At 44.5% G+C, this 22553-nt stretch overlaps 1 protein-coding gene across 5 annotated transcripts in view; it reads right to left on the bottom strand.

Annotated features, from left to right (window-relative positions):
* Nucleotides 1–22553, bottom strand: part of VGLL1 (vestigial like family member 1) — a 66910-nt gene that overhangs the window by 29476 nt on the left and 14881 nt on the right. For 3 of the 5 annotated variants that reach the window (XM_059910258.1, XM_059910256.1, XM_059910254.1), the window contains exons 3-5: nucleotides 20511–20930; nucleotides 18903–18962; nucleotides 11794–13292 (exon numbers count right to left, since the gene is read on the bottom strand). In XM_059910258.1, coding sequence (XP_059766241.1) covers nucleotides 13249–13292; nucleotides 18903–18962; nucleotides 20511–20930 — 524 coding nt within the window. In that variant the 3' untranslated portion in view covers nucleotides 11794–13248. Of the gene's footprint in view, nucleotides 1–11793; nucleotides 13293–18902; nucleotides 18963–20510; nucleotides 20931–22553 lie in introns of those variants that run through there. The other 2 variants (XM_059910255.1, XM_059910259.1) reach the window with 1 other exon arrangement.

Below are 22553 nucleotides of genomic sequence, written 5' to 3'. Positions count from 1 at the left end.
TACCAAAATGGGACGGAGACATGAAGTGAACATATGCTGTTGGAAAAATGGCGCCGATAGACTTGCTCGATGCAGGGTTGCCACAAACCTTCAATTTGTAAAAAAAACCCAGTATCTGCAAAGCACGGTAAAGTGAAGCACAATAAAACGAGGTCTGCCTGTATTTACAGCCGGATAAAATTCTCCGACTGCATATATGGTACATATTATAAGGTCCTTCTTTGATACATGTCCTGATAATAAGAGGCATTTCTAATTATTAAAATGTCTACCAATAAATAAGCCACAAGGATATATTGTACAGCACAGGAAATATAGCCAATATTTTATAATAACTTTAAATGGAGTATAATCTATAAAAATTTTGAATCATTGTGTGTACACCTGAAGCTAACATAATATTGTAAATCAACTATACCTCAATAAAAATTTTAAAAAATACATAGCAAACAAATATCTTTGTCTCTTAAAATATAATTTAATTAAACTGCTAATGTATAAGCCATACGACTGGTCACTGACCTGGGTGGCTTGCGACCCTTCACTGATGAGTCCAGAGCAATATCAACACATCACCCGACAATGAGAATGTTTTTTAACAAGAACATTATAAAAGTCTCTTTTACGAGTCCTGGTCCCTGGTCCCGTTTCCCCCCTGCCCCTGCCCCTAGAAAGACAGAGGTCATCTCTCCAGGGCAGAATTAGTCCCTCCACCCTCTGCAGCCCCGTTATTCCTGCAGGTCCTCTTGGAGACAAGAGGAAGAGGTGTAGTCCCCGGAAGACTGAAAAATGAGCTGTCAGGGTGGGCTCGTCACACGTGCCCCAAGTTGTCTGCCTCACGTGTTGACAGTGATATTGAGAGTTGACGTTTATTAAGTGCTAACTATATGGCTGGCATAAGCCTTTACTCATTTAATCCTCAAAATAACCTTGCAAGTACAGTTATTCTTCCCACTTCAAAGATGAGGGAAACAAGGCAAAGAGAAGTAAAGTGACTTGCCTGCCGCTGTCTAGCTAGAGCATGGTAGGGCTCTAAGAGCACTTGGCCTTAACCAAGATCTACCGACCTCTCAGGAAGCAGCAGCAGGTAGCAGTGCGGTGCAGGAGTAAAGGGAGTGGATTTGAAGTCAGCCAGTCAAGTCCAAGCTCTGTAATCTAACAGCAGGCTGTGCTACATTTGGCTACTTATGCACCCTCTCTGAGCCTGGGTTTCGTAATCTATATCATGGGGATATTAATACTAGCTCTGCGAACCTCACCGGTTTGTTGTGATGATCAATTGAGATGTGTACTCAGCGAATGCTTAAAACGATAAAGCTCTGTGCAGACACAAGTAGGTGGTACTATTATTTTCCCAGAACCTCTTTTGGCAGTGGACACAAAGTAGGAGCCTAGCACCGCTGAGGGGGGGGAACTCAGGGATCCTGATCCACGCTCTCTGGCGACACTAACTGTACTTTTTTTTGTCCGCACCATGCGGCACGTGGGATCTAATTCCCCCACCAGGGATGGAACCCGCGCCCCCTGCATTGGAAGCCCAGAGTCAACCACTGGACCGCCAGGGAAGTCCCTAACTGCACTTTATTGTAACTCTCTGTTTGGATATCTGTCTGGGACTTGTCATCTCTGTCTCCACAGCACCTGGCTCAGTACCTGGACCTGAGAGGCGCCTGGTACCGGGTACTAGTTTCTGGGGGTAACAGTGGGAGCGGCAATAGGAGGAGAGGCCCCAGCAGCAGCACTTTGAAGGAATGACTTCAAAGTCATTCCTTCAAAGGAATGACTACATTCCTACCGCACCAGCCTGTGGCCAGCAGAGGGCAGCAGAGACCCTAGGCCCAGACCGTGTCGGCGCAAGCCCGGGTACCCGGCCAGTCTCCGTGCAGCTCTGACATTGCATGGCATTTGGCCTCTCTCCCAAGGGGTAGAAATTGCGCTCCGTTTGACTAAAATGTTTTCCCAAACCTTAGCAGTTTGCAAATTTCGGCCTGAAACTAGGGCAACAGGAGTCGTTTTAGTCACCGAGGCCATTCCCAAAATTTGCTAAGCCATTGCATCCATGAGGCCTGAAACTCTCCAGGGAGGGACCGGTGGCGCTTCCCACTTCCTTCCCACAGAGCTCAATGCGTTTGACAAATGATATTATCGAATTTGGAAAGAGTTCCTGGCTTTAGAAGATTGAGAACTGGAAACTGCTGTTTCTTTCTTTCCTTTTTTTTTTTTTAAATAGTGTATTCAAAGGTCGCTTAGAGAGAGCTGCTGTCTACATATTATTTTGATGTTCTGTAGTTAATAGAAGGCCCCACAAGTCCGTGTTGGGAGTCATTTAAAGTGGTTGAATGGATGGTAATTATTTTAGCTAGCAATGGAAAGTAGGGCCCAACATACTGGTGAAGTGGCCTGCTTCTACTAATTGATGGGCCAACCTTATTATTTTTTCCATTTGACACCAAAAGGCTGCTGGAACTAATGGCCTTTCAAGAGAAGGCAAAAGCTTTCTATTTATTTACTTTATTCTCTGGCTTTTACAGGGTTCCATTTTAATACCCCTTAATTACTCTACAGCAGTTGAGTGAAGGGGTTAAGAGTAATGGGCTTTGGAGTCGGAGGAAACAGGGCTTGAATCCCAGCTCTCTAACAGTTCACCAGCTGCCTGGGCTGGGCCACTTATGGTACCGCTCCGAGCTTCAATTTCCTTATCTGTAAAACAGCAACACTAATTCCTGCCTCAAAGGGTAATTGTAAAGATTCAATGAGATGATGCATCTGAAGCACTTAGCCCAGAGCAGGGTACACCATGAGTGCTCAGTAAATCATAGCCCTTGATATTACTCAAATACTGTAAGAATGCTAAAACACACGGACACGCAATTATGAATTCACACTGAGGATAGTCAATGGTCATATGATAAAATGCCCAAAACAGACCCTCATAAAGTAATGAGGTTCAGAGAGATGAGGTAATTGCCCAAAGTTGGTAGGAAAGTGCTAGAGATGGACCTTAAGCCCTGTCTGTCTGAGGCTAGAACTAAGCCTCCCATGTCAACTTTGTTCTGGAAGGGCAATCGACTCTTCCCTCCAGCCTGAGATCTCTCAGAACCAGGTTGTAAAAGTCTGCCCTGCATCCCCTTGAGGGTCCGTCCATCCTCAAGCCCACTGCTCTGAGGTTGGTTCCCAGGAAGCCAAGTTATTTGCCTAAGGTCACACAGTTGGCTGAGCAAGGAGACCTGGAGAGAGAGTGGTAAATCCATTATTCCTTAGCCTTGAGGTTATACTTCTGGAACATAGAGTATAATTAATAGTCCAGGCATCCAGTCATTCATAAACATGGCACTAGGGGTACAGTGATGATCAGGGCAGACCCAGCTCACAGTCTAATGGGGAAGACAGACAAGGGAATAATCAATTGGGATAAACACGGGGTGACCAGCGCTGTAATGGGATGCCTGGGAGCCGAGGGAGCGCAGAGGAGGGCAGCTAACCCAGACTTGGTTGGGAGTGAGGGTGTGGGTCCAGGAAGGATCTATAAAGTTCATCTGTTCTTTCTGTTGGCCAAGAGTAATATCAATTGGTCAGTGGCACAATGCTATTTTCATTCATTTTTTGAACAAACATTTACCGAATGAGGTCCCTGTGCTAGGCACAATAAAATACAGAGATGACTCAGCCCTGGGTATTGCCCCTCTGAAAGCTGGCTCTTTCCTTTAGGAAATGGGTGGCCGTGGTGCTTTCCAGTTTACTCAGAATTATCAACTCCATCAGTTTCAGGTAACAGGTAACGATAACTAAGTCTGAAAATTTCATTGGTTGGATTTCTGCCCGGTTAAAACATCTGTTGATTATTTGTTCTTTTTGCATCACAAAATGTGTTAGTTTGGGACTTCCCTGGTGGCACAGTGGTTAAGAATCCGCCTGCCAGTTCAGGGGAGACGCGTTGGATCCCTGGTCCAGGAAGATCCCACATGCCGTGGAGCAACTAAGCCCGTGCGCCACAACTACTGAGCCTGCGCTCTAGAGCCTGTGAGCCACAACTACTGAGCCCGTGTGCCTAGAGCCCGTGCTCCACAACAAGAGAAGCCACAGCAACGAGAAGCCTGTGCACCACAACTAAAGAAAGCCCGTGTGCAGCAACGAAGACCGAATGCAGCCCCCCCAAAAAATGTGTTAGTTTGTGAGCAGGAAAGTGCACCTGAATTTCTGGAGCTTCCTGCATGGTTATAGGTTATGATATTAACTAATGAAGTCTTGAAGACTGACCTTCACCTTTTGAGGATGAAATCAAACTCAATGTCAGTGATATGAGCAGACATGTTAACACTGAGGTCTGTCTTTTTGGTTTTTGGCTTCCATTTTTAAATTCTAGTTTTATTCCATTTAGAAGCTTGGCATTTTGCACCATAGATAGTTCTGCCTGTTTTTTTTTTTAACCATATATAAATGGAATCCTGCTACCTTTTCTTTTGGAACTCCAAAGCATTTCTCTTTTCAGTAAAAAAGACAATATTATCTCAAGGTACCAAGCTCTTCTGACCTAGATTTGGAATTGCTTCTATCATAATTTCAATAATTCTAGAAGTTACTGAGGTTAAGCCAGTTAGAGTGGACAGATCGCCATTGCGATTAGGTTTGGGGACACAAAATCCTCGTGAAAGGGTTGAGAAATTTTGAAAATGTGTCCCAATTGTCTTCCCCAAAATCCCTTTTCTGTCATTAGCAAGCTGGACGCAAACTAACAGAAAATGAGAATGTCATGCTATCTTCGCCAGATATTATTTCAAAGTATTTCACTTTCCAACTTCACAAAGAATATATTCAGAGTATTTCCAATGAAATCCTCTGCTGTTGCCTTCACAATATGAGCAAATCATTACCAGAAAACTAGGTTTCTGTACCATCTAGTGGTGCGTCCAAATATAGCTGACACATAGATATTTTTTAAGTGAATGGTTCTTTAAGAGAATCTCTGTGGGCTCAGGTCATTGTGGATTGTTTCACAGAGAGATTCTAGGTGCAAGGAAATGGTCAGCTCCTTCATTCTGTTATTATTATTATGAGCTCTGTTGCTTGACTCCTCACCTTGTCAGGAGGACGATTGATTTGGGTCTGCAATCTAAAGAATCTAGGTCTGCGTTGATTATAAGTCGGGGTGGGGTGGGGGGGGAGGGCCAGCATTAAGTGTGCACTGTTAGAGCATAATACACTGTTAGAGTATAACCTCTCTCTTTTTTCTTTCTGGGACATCGTTTAAAAGTTCCCAGAACTCTCTAAGAAATTTTTTTTTAAACTTCAAATGTGGTAGAAAGCACATAACATGAAATTTACCATCTTAACTCTTTCCAAGTGTACAGTTCAGTAGTGTTAAGTATAATCACAATATTGTGCAGCAGATCTCCAGAACTTTCCATCTTGCAAAACTGAAACTCTGTACCCGTTAAACAACAATTCCCCGTTCCTCCTCCCCCCTCTAACAGGTTTTATCAAGGGATCACTCATAGCTAATCCTTTATGGGTCAGTGTTTTTACTAAAAGGAATAGTTGCTGCAAAAACTGCTCCCTCCCTTTCCCTGCCCACTACTTGGGAACAAAAGAATGATTCTGAAGTAGAGACATTTTATCTTTTGTTAACCCAAATCTCAGAGCTGAGTTCCTGTTTGCCACTATCGTTGCCCGCAAGGGCTGGGAGCAGAAGTTTTGAGACCTTGAAATGCAGGATTCTGTATTCTGTAAAAATAAGAAGTTAAAATTAATTCTTTTTTGAATTGAAGGATTAAGTCAAGGGAATTTAAGGCTCACCAGGGAAAAGTTGCAAAGAGATTCCAGTGGAGGAATAGAGAGCCCACTTTCCTCTAAAAAAAGGAGAGAGCTGGTTTGGAATTCTGGCTCTGCGAAGTTTCAAGCTCTATGGCTGCTATGGACTGAATGTTTGTGTCCCCCCAAATTTATATTTTGACCTAACTCCCAAGGTGATGGTATTTGGAGGTGGAGCCTTTGAGAGGTAATTAAAGTCATGAGGGTAGCACCCTCATGAATGAGATTAGTGCCCTTATAAAAGAGACCCCAGAAAACACCCTCTCTCCTTCCCTCACCTGAGGACACAGCAAGAAGATGGCTGTTCATGAACCAGGAAGCAGGCTGTCACCAGACACTGAGTCTACCTGTGCCTTGATCTTGGACTTCCCAGCCTCCAGAACTATGAGAAATACATTTCTGTTGTTTAAGCCACCCAGTCTATGGTAATTTGTTATAGTAGCTCACACAACCTCAGTTTCCTCATCTGCAAGGTGGGAATAACAACACCTATGTGTTGTGAAGATAAAATTAGGTAAGTTATATACTGTAACTAGTACATAGTAGGTGCTCATTAAACATTTGTTCCCTCCCTCCTTCCCAGTTTGGCAACATGTATACCTCTCCCCGAACCTCAGTCTTCTCATCTGTCAATTGCACGGGGTCACTGTAAGGGTCAAAATGTGACAATGCATGTAAAAGTAACTTCATAACAGGCTACATGTTTTTAAAATTCATTTTTATTTCTACAGAGTTGTAACTAATTGAGACAGAAAATAATCACTGAATACAGGTAATTAATATTTCCCAAAGATTATTAACATTTTTCTGATAAGCAATTATTTGTCCTGGATCACTTAAATAGTTTATCCATCTGAAGGCAGGGGCCTGGCCTTGGTAATCTCTTGAGGCTGTGTCTGCCTCTGGGAGTGTATGATTCTCTTGCAATCTTACAAAAAAAAACAGGACTCGAAAAGAGAATTGGTCTGGGTTATCAGGGAAGCTTTGAAAGAACAGGACATATTTTGCTGCTTAACAATTATCACCCCACTCAGAGATAACCACTGTTCATTTTTCTAAAATTTTTCTGCATAAGATATGTATTAAAAATTACTTTCCCATGAAAGCAACACACGCTTGTAAAACATTAAAATAGCACAAAAAGATATAACGTGAAAAATAAAATTTCCCTGATCAACACTACCACACACAAATGCACACACCACATAATCTCCCCAGTCCCACTCCCCAAAGGAAATTACCGTTAACAGATTGTCTGAGATTCTCCCAGGAATTACCTATGCATTTCCTATGCATATAAAAATGCACATATACTGTATACACATACTGTGTGTATACATATATACATACACACACACAAACATACCTGCAGTCATGCATATACATACACACACCCTGTGTTTCAGAGAGCCTTAGTCACATGGAATATCATGTGATAGGATGTGAATGGTACCCCTGGAATTGTGCAGCATTTTGCAAAGCAACAACTCCACACACACACACTAACATGTCCTTTTTCAAAAAGCACAAAGAGGATAATAGTAAGCTGGCTATTTCGTAACTTGCCTTTCTCAACTAATGATATATCTTAGATGTCTTTCCTTACCAGTGTATATAAATCTACCTGATTCTTTGTACCTGGTCCATAGTGTTCAATTGTACAGATGTATTATCATTTATTTAGCCAATTTTTTTTGACAGGAATTGGGATCACTCCTAGTTTTTCTGCTACTAGTAACCATACTGTAATAAACAATTAACCTATTTTAATTATCTATGTATATTTTACAATGAGCTTAAAGTATATGTGTGTGTGTGTGCAGTGCATGTGTATACCTCTTGTACTTAATAATATGCATTTTCATGCATGAATATAGATCTGTAGCATCATTTTTTTTTTTTTTTTGGCCACACAGCGCAGCATGCAGGATCTTAGTTCTCTGACCAGGGATCAAACCCACACCCCCTGCAGTGGAAGCGCTGAGTCTTAACCACTGGACTGCTAGGGAAGTCTCTATAGCATCATTTTAAGGGCTGTGTATTATGTTATATTGGATGAATGGAACATAATTTGTTTAATGAATGCCCTACTGTTGGAGATTTATGCTGTTCCTGATTTTTCACTAGTATAAACAACGCAATGTTAAACATCTGTGTGCTTAAATTTTTGTGCATTTGTCAAATTATTTTCATTGGACATATTCCTAGAGGTGAAGTTGCCAGGTCAAGGAGTATGCATATTTTTGAGAGTAGCCATTTCATTTAAAAGGAAAACTGCCAATTCTGTCACACAGATTTGCTAAACAGAGGTCCTCAGATATATAGCCTCAGGAAGAAACATTTATATCACGTAGGTCGGTGGTTTCCAAACCTGATGTAGTAGGCAAAATAATAGCCCCAATGATGGCCATGTCCTAGTCCCCAGAACCTGTGAATATGTTATGTTACATGGCAAAGGAAACTAAGGGTGCAGATGGAAGGTTGCTAATCAGGGGGATTATTCTGATTATCTGGGGCCCAGTGTAATCACTAGGATCTTTAAAAATGGAAGAGGAAAGCAAAAGAAAAGAGTCAGAAGAAGACGGGACTATGAAAGAAAGATCAAAGAGATGCAATATTGCTGACTTTGAAGATGAAGGCAGGAGACCATGGGCTGAGGAATATGGGCAGCCTCTAGAAACTGCAAAGGGTAAGGAGACAGATCCTTCCCTAAAGCCTCCAGAAGGAATGCAGCCTCGCAAACACCTTGATTTCAGCCCAGTGAAGCCCATGTAGGACTTCTGATCTCCAGAACTGTAAGAGAATCAATGAGTGTTGTCTTAAGCCACTAAATTTGTAGTAATTTGCTACAGCAGCAATAGGAAATGGATACACTTGCTTACACCCAAAACTAATATGGGGGGTGGGGCGGGGACATGATGGGTGGAAGGTAGGAGAATGGGGGTGTCTCATCCCCAGAGACTCTGATTCAGTAAGTCTAGGGCAGAACTGAGGAGTATTTTTCACCGTGCTCCCCAGGTGGTAAAACGCATCCAGTGGGGCTCTCGAGAGGCACTGATATAGACCACATGGTTCTGCAGAAGTAGCCATCTCCTGTTACGTAGACAGTCATTTGCTGGCCTGGCGGATGGTCCAGGTAGCTGATTGAAGATGGAGCTGACCTGGGGCTCCAATCTGGCGCCAATCTTAACTCCATGTCCACATGACACTGTCAATCAACCTCACTAATCTGACCCCAATCTACCTTTCCAGCTTGATTTTCAACTGCTTATCAACCCAAATGCTCCACTCTAGTCAGACTAGTCTAATCGTCATCTATTCAACGAGTCTTGAGATTTCTTTGCCTTTGCTCTTAAAATACTGCCCTATTATCAGCTGGGTCGTCCAGAAAGCAGGCTCCGAGAAAGAGTTAAAGATGTGAAAGGTATATAGGGGCTTGGTGCGAAACATCTGCAAAAGATAAAAAGGGAAGGAAGCAGGGCTTCCCTGGTGGCACAGTGGTTAAGAATCCTCTTGCCAATGCAGGGGACACAGGTTCAAGCCCTGGTCCGAGAAGATCCCGCATGCCGTGGAGCAACTAAGCCCATGTGCCACAGCTACTGAGCCTGCGCTCTAGAGCCCCAAGCCACAACTACTGAGCCTGAGTGCCACAACTACTGAAGCCCGCGCGCCTAGAGCCCGTGCTCCGCAACAAGAGAAGCCACCGCAATGAGAAGCCCGCGCACAACGAAGAGTAGCCCCGCTCGCCACTAGAGAAAGCCTGTGCGTAGCAATGAAGACCCAACGCAGCCTAAAATAAATTTATTTTTTTTTAAAAAGGGAAGGAAGCAGAATTGAGCAGGAAGAGACTCAGACTAGGATGCAGATCTGACAAAGTCTCAGCCAACTCAACAGGAACCCTGGAGCAAATACTGCCCAATAGAGGAGTCCCATGTTGGGCAGAAATGGCCAGGTCCTAACAACCCTGTCATGCTCAGTCATTGGCTGCCCATGAATAGCATGACTGAAGCAGATCCTAAGGTGCTGATAGGTGGAGGCACTCGGCGGACAGCACTTCTTGGAGCTGAATGGCCAACCCATGGCTGCCAATTCTTCCTTCCGTTTTCCAGTTGGCCAGACCCTGTCCTTTCTTTGAGCCTTCCTATGGCAACTGTTGATAGGTCTTGTCACAACCACTACATGTATTTCGAAACATAGGCTGTCTGAGCTGGAAATGTCCTTAGGGATCATCTCATTTTACATATAGAGAAATCGAGACCTGGGCGGGGCGGGGGTGGGGGGTGAGTCATTCAAGATGGCACAGCTAGCTGGTGGCAGAGCCAGGATGGAACCCAAGTGTCCTAACGCTCAGTTCCGGTTTGCAGTTAGCATTAAGAAAAGGCTGATCATTTTGAAAGATGAGTGGAGGGTCAGCCTTCACCGAAAACGTAACTAACTGCTGTAAATCAAGACTCAACTTGCTTCCAAGTATGCTGAATCATTAAAATGAAGGGAAAAAATAACCAAACTTCTCTGAGAAGATCTTTGAGGCTTAGTTTAATCTCAATTAAATTGATAAGAAATAGTGATAAAACTGTAATCCTTATGAAAATTCTATAGCCCATTTCATTTCTATAATCACCACTAATCTATAAAAAGTTCAGTGACATACTATTTTAAAATCGTACTAATCTTATTAAAGGAATTCATACGGACCATTGCATTATTTTGAAAATACAGATGGTTTACAAAATTATTTTCAATTATGTCAAGCTAGAGAAACAGTTATGGAAAGGGCAGAAACTATTGTTTATACGGGAGAAAGATGTGATATAAAGATTACTTAGCTTTATCTCTGGAGAGGTGACTTTCTTTTCAGTGTTACACGTGATACTGATTTTTAGAATGGAAAACTGCTTCAACACAAGTCTCAGTTGGCTTTGCAAACAACATCCTTATTTGGAATTCTTGAAAGATAGTCTTTACTACCAGAGAAAGGAAATTGTCACCTTTTATTGTTTTAGCCCAGGTATCATTCAAGTATGTAAGTTTCCAGCACATTTGGGAACAATTTCCATTCTTTCAGACTGTAAAGTTCAGGAATGAGTGTGTTTGGGGTGGGGGGAAGGGGTAGCAGCTGGTGAGTCAGAGTACATCGGGCCACTTGTCAATTTCTGAAAATTGTAGAGAAAAATGTGAATGAGGTTTATGGGCTGTAGCCCTATTGGGCCTGACTTTCCAGTTTCAAACCTTGATCGAACTAGCATCTCACAAGATTATCAACTAGGAGTGTAGATGAAGCCCCACAGATAACACATGGGGCTGGTGTGTGTGTGTGTGTGTGTGTGTGTGTGTGTGTGTGTGTAATTAGCAAGAGTAAAATGCCAAAGTGAGCCAAAGAAATGCTGTTCAAGTTACATTTTTGGAAGTGAGGTGGGAAAGTTACAAAGGATGGATCTAGAAAGACAGAAACCAAAGTCTAGGATTAAGTAAGAGATGATCTGGGGAGGGATTTACTTGTCTCAGAGGAGCAGGGGTCTTTCAGAGGCAGGAGACCTTTTCTTCCCTCTTTATTAATGTGGGAAAATTGATTACTGCTTTCAACTTCATTCAAGAAAGAGCTTCCAGGCTGAGGGATTTGCAGGGAAATATTATCAGATTACCCAGGCTACACAAAATGCCAGCCCTCTTGGAATCATTTTTCTTTTCCCTAAATAGCATATTGAGTTCAGTTCTGATGGGCATGTTATCTTCTAACAGACGAATCTTTCTACAGCGAGCCAAGATAAACACACACTTGTTTAAGTGCTAGAATCAGCCTCCACCCTGAATTTTCCCAACCATCACCTAAAATAGAACACGGCTTTTGAAGGCAAATAACTTTGAGAGAAAATGTACTGGTTAAGTTTTTTTTTCTCTGAGTAAATCTCAGAAACCTATGTAACACACTGGAAAAACTGCTTGAGACAAGATAATTACTGTATTACTGCCAAAGTTACCAATTCACTCATGCAAGAGCTGTGGTCTTTATTTACATAGCAGATGGGAGAACAAAATATCTAAGAGCCACCCTGATGGTAACCTTTGATAAATATTATGGTGGAGAGAAAAGAGCCCTGAGATCAGACCTGGGTTCCAGCGCTGGCTGTGTGACCTTGGGCAGGTCATTGGCCAACTCTAAGCCTCAGTATCCACATGTATTAAGTGAAGATAATCATGTCAATCCTAGGGTTGCTGAGAAGTTTGCATGAGATCATGGATGTGAAAGAATTTAGAATTAAGAACAGCATAATCCAAAAATGTCATTTGCTTATTCACCCTTTGAGCTGTTACACGGGAGCAAGTGGGGTGTGCGTGGGGAACGCTGATGGCAGGGGCCTCCAGGGTTGTCAGGGCTACGTACCGAGCTCACACTGGACCGTGAGCTGTCTATCAGATTGGAGAGATGAAGGACAGATGAAGGAGTTCGGAGAAATTTGTCATTTCATCTGGAACAATCTGCAGGGAAGTCCTGCTACCAAGTCTTGGACCCACGTGGGCATCCACACTGGTGGCCCCAACGGTTCTGTGCTGAAAGGAAAGTTACTATTTTCCCGATGTCACTAACAGTGGAAGAGCTACAGGAAAGGTTCCGTGTTCGTGGCAGCCAGGTGGGCCCCTGCAGATGGCTGTCAGGTGCAGATGAGCACCTGTGGGCTGCCAGGGTCCTCCTCCTCAGAGGGAAGGCAGCCAGGAAGTCATGGAACTCATCCAAGAAATGTTCTGGATACAGAGCTTCCTCTAGGCCCCGCTTGGGATGGGGTGGCTTGCTTACTAACTACTTGCAAGTTACTTCTCAGATTGCTCAGCCATTCTATTTGGAATCACTTTTTTAGAAATGAGGGATCAAATTTTCCGAGTGACTGCCTCATTCATCAGGCCCAGCCTGAGACCTTTTCAGCTTCCTTTCAGACTCCAGCCACTCTCAGTGGGTCTTGCCCACTCCATTTCCATTTTGCTTTTTGTAGAGGCAAGAGGGAAGATGGAAATAGTCTGGTTAAGGCTAGAAAGTGTCAGGCTGTTCCTGGAACCTCTATTCAGTTGGAAGAGTGGGACAACCCCATCGGGTACCACGCCGTCAGTCTTGATGTGGAAGACCCAGCTGATGGAGGGTAAGGCGGCTGATTTCTAAGTAGGAGGGCAGTGGGTGCAGGGGGTGTGAGCCTCTATGCTCCCCACCACTGAACATCTCTTTTAACCATCTTATATGCTTAAAAAGTTAAAAAAAACACAAAACCTAACGTGGGGCATAGGTGCCAAGGAAAAGTATAGAATTTCAGGGAGAACAGAAACTTGCTTTGGACTCAGTGCTCTTTTGTGGCAGAAAGAGATAAGGACGGCGATGTCTCTAGACCCTCTGGATTCCCAGTAGAAAACCATAAGCAGGTTTGGAAAAAGGAATTCTCTTCTTTAAACCGGAGTTCAGTAAAAGAACAGATCTTTTCTTCTCTCTGGAGACTGGCTTTCTGAAAAATAGGATAAGCATGATGAGGAAGAAGCCAGCTTGGGGTCCAAGGAGACCAGGTTTGAATCCGGACCGACCTCACCACTCCTAGCTGTGTGACCTTGGGCAAGTTACCTAGCCTATCTGAGCCCCACTTTCCTCATCTGGTAAATGGGAATACTAATGATACCTACCTCCTACATGAGTTAAACACATGTAAAGCCCTTAGAACAGTGTGTGGCACAGATATGTTCAATAAATATTAGCTCTTATTTTGTTAAAGAGGCAGTGCCTTTATAGGGAGTAGAATCATTGTGGGGTCACGCTGCAGCTTAGCTTAGTGGGTAAGACCAAGGACAGAGAAAACTGACTCTGGCACTTACCTTGACTTTGGGCAAATTACTTAACCTCCCTAAAGCTCCACGTTCCCATCTGTGAATGAGGATAAAAACAGCACCCGCGGTGTAGGGAGCTATTGATTCTTATTTTGCCTCACTTCCATGGTTCTTGTCATTCTCCTCACCTTCTAATGACCTTTAGTTCATGCCACTTCAGCCAGCCATTTGCCATGGTCCCACGCTAGACCTTGTCATGGCCTACACAGGTGGCATCCTTGCCGCCTCAAGTTCGAACATCCGCTCTCCAACCACCATGTCCCAATGTCATTGGCTTACGTAGTCTTATCACCGCATTTTATATAACCTCATCCTCCAATCCATCAACCTCCACTACCCGGCACCTTCCATCTGCCTCCATTTCCTTCTTTGAGCAGCTTACACGCCATGGTCCCTTGTTACAATCACTCGCTTGCAAATACCCTCAACTCCTTTTCCTCTTTCTCCACCCATCGCACTCACTCGTCAAAATCTCAACCCTGGATGGGCCTCACCGTTTGCCTTCTCTGCATTGCACTAACCCAATAGCACTGGCAAAAATCACCCGAGCCTGTTTCCACGTAAACTCGTGATCTCAGCCTTCATAGTTGACTGAGAAGAGAGAAATCGTTTAATTAGTACATTTCAGACTCCCCACAAACAAGCCTGCAAATCTACTTGCATCTGTGTCCTTATTCTCCTTCTTTTGTCTGCTTTCAATGGCAGAAGGACCCCTCCTCTTAGCAAATGTCAGTACTTCCACATGTCCCTTTCAAAACTTCTCAGTGACTTCAACCATGAATTTATCCTCATCCTCCTCTGTCATCCAGCTCTTCATCTTTGTATGGGCTCTAATATTTGCCTTCTTTTTAAAAAAAGACCCACTCCACTCCACTAGTCTCCGTAGCTACCACCTTATTTCTGTTCACCCCCCTCAATGCTACGCTCTCCGAGAAGCTACTGGCATTTACTGTCTCCACTTCCTCATCTCCCGTTCCCTCTTCAACCCACCTGACCTGGCTTCTGTCCACACGCTATAACGAAAACTGCTCTTAACTAGGTTATCAAAATCTTTGGTGCCACATCCGATAGAAATTTCTCTGGTCTTCTCTTATTTGATCTCTCGGAAGCCTTTGACACAGTTGATCATGCTCTCTGGAAACTTTCTCCTCTCTGCGTTTCTGTAACACCACACGCTCCTGGCTCTCCTCCCACCCAGGGACCGCTCTTTCTCAGTGTCATCTGCTGGGTCCTCATGCCCTCAACTTGTAAATATTGGCACACTCCGAGACTCTGTCCTCTGCCCTTCTCTCTTCTCTGCCTGGGTGATCATTCAATGGCTTTCAATGTCATTTTATACTGAACAATCTCAAAAGTTTATCCAGACTCCCCTCTTGAACTCCACACTTACATACACAACTGTTGAAGAGGGATATCCGCTTGCATGTCTTGTAGGCACCCAGACTGAACGTGGTCAGAGTTTTGTTCTCCTACAATCTTCCTCATTTCCATATATGTACCAGTATCCACCCAGCTGCTCAAGCAGGAAACCGAAGAGCTAAACCCCCCAAATAGATCTCAAATACATTAACTTCATTTGGCCTCCACTGCTGCCATCTGATCCAGGCTACCATCCTATGCTTCTGGCCTCCTAACTGGTCTCTTTGTTCCCATCCCTTTCTCCAGTCAATCCTCTCCACAGCAGGCTTCTGTGACCTTATTAAGTGCAAATGGGGGGCTTCCCTGGTGGCGCAGTGGTTAAGAATCCGCCTGCCAATGCAGGGGACCCGGGTTCGAGCCCTGGTCCGGGAAGATCCCACATGCCTTGGACCAACTAGCCCGCGAGCCACAACTACGGAAGCCCGCGCACCTAGAGCCTCTGCTCCGCAACAAGAGAAGCCACCGCAATGAGAAGCCCGCGCACCGCAAGGAAGAGTAGCCCCCGCTCGCCGCAACTAGAGAAAGCCCGCGCGCAGCAACGAAGACCCAACGCAGCCAAAAATAAATGAATAAAATAAATAAATTTTTAAAAATACTTAAAATAAATAAATAAATGCAAATTGGCTCACACTTCAAACCCTTCCATGGCTCACTGAGTCACTTAGAAGAGAAAATCCAACCTCCCACCATGACCCAGAAGGCCCTGTGTCACCTGGCCCCAGTCGACCTCTCCAGGCTGTGCTCTGGCCCATTCCTCACTCACTTCCAGGCCTGGGTAGGGCAGCTCCCTCCATCTCCACCCCAGCTCTTCCTAAAGCTCACTTCATTCGGGTCCCTGCTTGCACATCACTTCCACACAGAAGCCTCCCTTGACCACTTTATCCAAAGTTGGCCTCCATCTTTCTCTATTTCAACACTTGGTATGCTTCCTTCATACTTACCATAACTTGCAAATATTTTGTTTTGTCTTCTTTACTTTTTTTTTGGTGGAGTCTACCTTCCCCACTAGACTGTTAACTCTTTGGAGAGCAGGGACCAAGACAGTTTTATACACTATTAGATTTATATATGTAAATAAAAGAGCACCATGTCTGGCAAATAGCAATGTCAATATGATTATTACCTGTAAAAACTGAAGAAATGTACAATGAATCAGTGTCTATTTCTACAGATTAAAAAAAATCAAATTCACTAAAACTTTCGGCACCACAGTTTTGGGGAGTCCCCTCCAGAAAGGTCTCTCCAACTAACTATCCTTCCAGCAGATCGCTCTTCTCTCCACAAGGTCTCTGCCTCACGGGTGTGGGACACCTGCATGAGGGGACTAGGCCATATTGGAGGGGAAGGAGGGGACTCGGCCTTCCTTCCTTTGACAAATATTTATCTGGGATCTCACAGAGGAAATCTTTCAGAACTATCAAAATCCTTCCTGAAAGGTTCACCCAGCTCACTTCAAAATCAGGTTAATATATGGGAATTCCCTGGTGGTCCAGTGGTTAGGGCTCAGCGCTTTCACTACCAGGGCCTGGGTTTAATCCCTGGTCGGGGAACTAAGATCCCACAAGCCGCGCGGGCAAAAACAAAAACCAAAAAAAACCCCAAAAAACCAAGCCTCCCCCCAAATCAGGTTAATATAAAATATATGAAGAATCAAACATATAAAGAGGCGACCGAGTCCCACGCCAAAGCTACCAACCAGGAAGTGATGGCACAGAATCTGGGCATTTCACGAGCTCCCCTGTGGTTCTCAGCATCAGGCAAGACGGGGAAACTGGCAGTGTGCTCTCTTAAGAGCATGGGCTTTGAAGGGGTTTCCTGGTCCTTTTATCCACTGAGGAAGTCACCCCCTTCCCAGTCCCCACGCCCTGCTGCCTCCTCTGCCCAAAGCCACAGCTGCAGACTAGCCAATGGGGATGGGGGCTATTGGCATAGTCAGGTACCCATTTCCCACCTCCTGTCAGCTACTCTCTGCATGGAAGGCTCGTCCCCTTGGCCCTTTCTCAAGGTAATACTGCTCCTTTGCATGCTTTCCAAGCCTTCTGCACCCACTCCTCTTATTCCAGGATAGTGTCCTGGCCACAGATGGACAGTGAACCCATATACAGTGAAACAACCGTACCAGTTGCTAACCTTCACTGTTGTACACTTGATTTAAGTTGGAATTGTTTTGATGATTTATGTTTAGTGTAATTTTCGATGTTGATGATTGTAGGACACTGCAAGAGCAGAGAGATAATACCTCTGCTGCTTGCTGCTGTGTGATCTTAAGGTGAGTCCTTTCACCTGTTTGAGACTCAGTCCCCTCATCTATAAAATGGGCATATTCATTCCTTCATTCAGTCAGTCAACCCCTATTTACTGGATACCTCTTGTATAAGGCACCTAGGATGTCCTCATACACGTGTCACAGGGTCGTTGTGGGGACGGCGCGGGATGCAGTGTGTGGGATCTGGCTCACAGCCGTCACCCACAGGTGGTGTTGCTGTTAATTTGGGCCTATGAACAACTGAAATCATCAAGTTTTTAGTAATTCTAAGGCTTACAATTTTTAAATGTATAAACTCTTAACAAGTACTTAGGAGACTTGATAACCCTGATATCACTCATTAGAAGGCCAGCAGAGCTCATCCCCTCAGGCAGAGACTTCCATGAAGCCTGACAAAGCCGTGCTACCTTAAATCTACCTCCTCACTTGGGCACCGCCAATTCCTCCCTGAGGGTGATTTGCGGCTTGTTTGTTTGTTTCTGTTTTACAAAATGGCGGCAAACAAAATTAATTTGTACTCTATTAGCAGATAGATTTTTACCATTTCCTTTTTCGATGTTCTTTTATTGTTTCCAGCATCTGTGCACTCATTCACTTGACACGTATGCACTGACCTCTGCGCCAGGCACTGCCACAGGTGCTAAGGGTGGGGCGGTTCACCCCTCAAAGCTTCGGCCCTCAAGGAGCGGACATTCTAGGGAGGCCTATATATCGTGCTCACCCCCACTCCACACCAAACTGTAAAGTGCCTGAGATCTGGGGCCGTGGTGGCAGCTCTTCCCTTGATGCTTCTCAAACACACAGCCCGAGAACAGCTGAAGGCACACAGGATGCCCTCCCAAAAGGCACTTTTTGCTGCCTTATGTTGTGCCGGGCTCACTGGAGCTAATTTCCATTAGAATGTAAATTCTAAGCATTTACATATATTATTTCAATTAATCCTCACGGAAACCTGATGAGATGGGCATTATTTTAATCCTCATTTTATAAATGAAGCCACTGAGGTATGGACAGGTGAAGAAACGTGGTTAAGTTCCTAAAGCTGGTAAGTAATGAAGCTGGATTCAACACCAGGCCATGAAAATCCTCATGTCAACCCCCGAGATTGTCCTCATTTGGCAGTTCTTACTGACATCACTTTCAAATTGAGCGTGGGCCCAGAGTCCTAGCCTTTGGTATCAGGTGGCATTTTGTCTGACTGCAGAGTCCCGGGGTGGCCCTATGTTCTAGGCTGAAAACTGAACATCTGGGAAAGAGCAGGCTAACCCTCATGAATTTGTTCATTTTCCTGCGTCACCTTGCTTATCTCACTTAAATCCAGCTCAAAGAACTCAATAGAGTTGCTTTTATAGCCAAATTAGAAAATGGGCAAAACAGTTTACAAGATACCAAGTGCACAGGCTCTTTGAGACCAAAATGAAACCTATTCTAGGGATGAAAATACTAAATAGAAATGGGGGTCATTTCAGTTGCTGGAGATCCTGGTTTTTATGCTACGGATTTGTTCTCAGGATACAGAGACATGCTATCAAAGGCAGAAGCAGATACTTACTTTCAACTGCAAGGCTGGCACTGGCAGGTCCACCATCAGGGGGGAAATAGATTTTCTTAACTAGGAAAGAAGAAAACATGATTGGGAATGAAATCGGGGACTGGGTTAGAAAGTGCCCAGTAGCCCCCCCAGGGACCCCAAATCTCCTGGTCCTCAATTTATAGACACCTGACATTTTATCAGTTGTTACAAAAACAGAGAAGCTTCTGTTTTGAAGGCCCTTTGGGTTTTGTTCCCATCTTACAGGCAATGTTTCTTATCAAGGGTCACTGACTTCCTCAACAGATCCTGGACCATCAGTCACCAATTAATCCGACAGATATCTGCATTAGTAGGTGAGTCTGAAGAGTCAGTAGCAGTCGAGACTTTAGCGATCAACATTTGTTTGAGAATGTGTCTAGAACTTTCCGGAATTGGATAATGCCTGCATGGTGGCTTTGCCATGATGTGCCTGGCATATAGTAGATGCTCACTAAATCTTTGCTGAATTGGATTTGAACTGCACGGGCTTGTTATGTTTGGGAGGTGATGATTTGAGCCATCTGTGTTCTAACCATCTGTTGAGACAGGGCTCTGCTGTGTGTGTGCACAAGCATATATACACAGTTGGCCTCATCTGTCCCTCTGAGTCCAGCAGGAGCAGATTTTTGAAAAAGAGTACTAGGGTGGGAATTCTCATAGGTTTCCCAAGCATGACATTTTTATGATTTACTCTTTAGGTACATTCGTAATCAAACTCTGGGAATGATGGAGTGGTATTTTAATAGGGAATTGGTTTTCGACATTAGGATGGAACACAGCACCTGACTTAGGTAGGGCTAGGCTGAACAGGCCCTTTGTGTAATATATATACTTAGTTCGGAAGTAAAAGCAGCTTCTAGCAATTTCTTTCAGGCATGGAACACTAGAACCAGATACGTATGGACCAGGGAGCTGTAAAAGAAAATTCATCCAGGGTACCGAAAGCCAGAGGATTAAATATCTGTGGGGTGAGTGAGTAAATGAAATAGTGAATGAGCCTTAAGGATGCTTTCGTTTGTGGAGGGGTGTGGGTCTGGGAGCAGAAGCCCCAGACAGTCAGGCACCGTGACGCTCTCCAGGCAGCAAGGGGGCTGCCTCCACAGTCACTCTGAATTTTAATGTGTGGAGCAGATTGTTGGTATAGATGGCCCTTGCTCTTGCCTAGGAGTCTGGCATTATTGCAAGTTGCCAACCTGTTTGGAGGATAGAGTTTTGAGCCTGTAGGTATATCCCTGAGTTCTCTCTTACAAATGGATTATTTGGCAGTTCACAGTGAGGTGAATGCAGGACCTTAAGATTTTAGGCAGCAGCCCATTTTTCTAGGGTAAGTCCAAGTCAGCAGACCAGGGTGAATACTCTGAACCAAGTGCATCTGGCTGGCTATCTATGCAACCCTTTAGTCGTTAAACGGTGACTATCGACGCAGCCTAGTGAAGACAGATGGAACTTAAGCAAAACATTCTGTCCCTCAGAAGCCCCATAGCTGGAGTGGCAGCAATTAGTCTTCACATCTCATCTCACGCCAACTCACTCGCAACCACAACCGATCAGAGGCAATCCTCCAAGTATTTGGAGGCATTTCCTTACAGTGGGCTGAGCCGGAAGGCAGGTTGAAGAGCAATCCCATGCTTCCGGACGTCTGGGCAGAGTAGCCATCCTCCCACGAGGCAGATTCCTGAGGATGGGTTAGGCATCTCTCTGGCTGGAGGAGACTTAGGAGGGGCTCATACTTCCCATCAGGCTGGGGCTCTGGAACCAAGTGCCCAGTGGAAAAGGCATGAGGGTAGCCAGGCTCTGGGAAGCTGGAGCTGGCGGGGGAGGAGAAATGCCTCAGCTCGCCAGGCTGAATGGAAGGGCTCCCGGTCAGGGACACTGGATACTGATCCATAGCCATGGGACCAGATCCACTCAAGCTGCAGCTGGCGGCACCATTTGCAAAAGATACTTCCGGCTGTGGCTTTGTCCACTGAGAAGAGAAACGCCACTGATTTGGAGGCATGTCACTATCTGGGAAGGAAAGATTTAGAAGACAGGTTTATGTATTGTTTTCAAAATGGAATTAGCTTAATTTATTTCTGATTAATATATACTATTTTTTAATGTGAAAAAAATGTAGAAAAGGTAAAAAAAAAAAAAAAATCACTCTAAGCATAGTATCCAGAGACTGCCATTGTCTCCCTTTAGGTGTACTTCTTTCTAAGATTTGTTTCTATTCATGTATGCATTGTTTTCACATCACATATTGTTTTTAAGGTTACTTTTGCATCATTAAAATATCGCAAACATCCTCCCATAGCAAAGAATAGAGCCAACACCAGCTTTTTAAATGGCTGCAGGTATCTCATCATAAGGCAGTAAACATGGCTAACAAACGTGGTACTTGGGCAGCTCGGTTATTCCATTTTTTCAATTATATTAACAACACTGGGATGAGCATCTTCATATGTACATCTTTGTACCCTCGTCCAACTAGCTCCTCAAGGAAACTTTTCTAGAAGTAGAATTACTTGATTAAAGGTGGTTGGTGTTTGTTTGTTGCCGTTGTTTGGCTTTATTTTATAGCTGGTGTTTGGAATACACCGAATAGGGGGACTCCACAGAACTTTACAAAGGGTTTAACACTTGCTTGCATCACACAACTCTAGGGATTGAAACCCCATTTTCAAGAGAGGTCTGGGGCATGGGGATGTTAAGAGACTGGACCAAGTTAGCAAAGCAGATTAGCCAAGTAGGGATCTGAGCTGGAGAGATCAGTGATGGGTAGGGAAGTGGTTGCTCGAACCTCTTCCTGCGAAAGCAAAATGCTCAAGGTCAAGCAGTGACTCAGTTTCTTCTTGCAAAGTTCTTGTGGACAAGCTAGTGGGGATGGAGTCTCCTTTGGTCTCAGAGACCCTATTCAAATTGTGCCTCTAACAGCTGCTGAATCAGAGTTCTCGAAGAGTCTCGGGCAGCTCATGACATGGACGGTTGTTTTTCCCATTCTCAACACCCACTCAGGCAGGGGGGGAGGAGGGAGAGAGCGAACTCTGGCAGATGGTGCTTAAAGCCTGGAGGTTCTTGTCTATCCAAGATAATGAAGGGGGCGCATGGGTGTGGCTGTCTGCCCCCCCCTCCCCCTGCGCCTCTCGCAGTGCTCCTGAATGTTCAGTTTGCCTGGATTTTGTCTCAGAGGTCTGCCCAGTGACACTGGAGTGTCCCATCCACCACCGCAGCAAAACAAGCCCTAATCTACACGGCACAGATGCTCTGCCCAACTTTTCCCATCGTTCACAAGAGATGGGTGACGGGTGGCTACTTTTAATGAAGCCAAGGGCAAGGAAACACATGAAGATTTGTTCCTGGGGAGGGATGTTACTTTTGCAAACTGATATCTGCGGGCTAGTAGCAATTCAGGGCGCTGTGTAGCACAAACAGAGTGATTAAGCTGACTTAGGCTAATCACTGTTTGTGCTTCATATTGAATGAGGGTACAGCATGTCCTAAGCACAAATGAGAAACAATGTGTAGCCTCTGATAGCTGGGCAGTTTCCATCTGAACTGGCTTTACAGATCTCATACATAGGACCTAGGTTTTGAACGCTTGAAAAGTGGAAGGCAAGGCCCCAGCGCGTTTTGAATATTTTTAAAAAC

This window comes from Balaenoptera ricei, chromosome X (assembly GCF_028023285.1).
Source record: "Balaenoptera ricei isolate mBalRic1 chromosome X, mBalRic1.hap2, whole genome shotgun sequence".
Taxonomy (NCBI): Eukaryota; Metazoa; Chordata; class Mammalia; order Artiodactyla; family Balaenopteridae; genus Balaenoptera; species Balaenoptera ricei.
The sequence above is the reverse complement of the archived record's forward strand: the minus strand, read 5'-3'. Positions and strand labels throughout refer to the sequence as shown.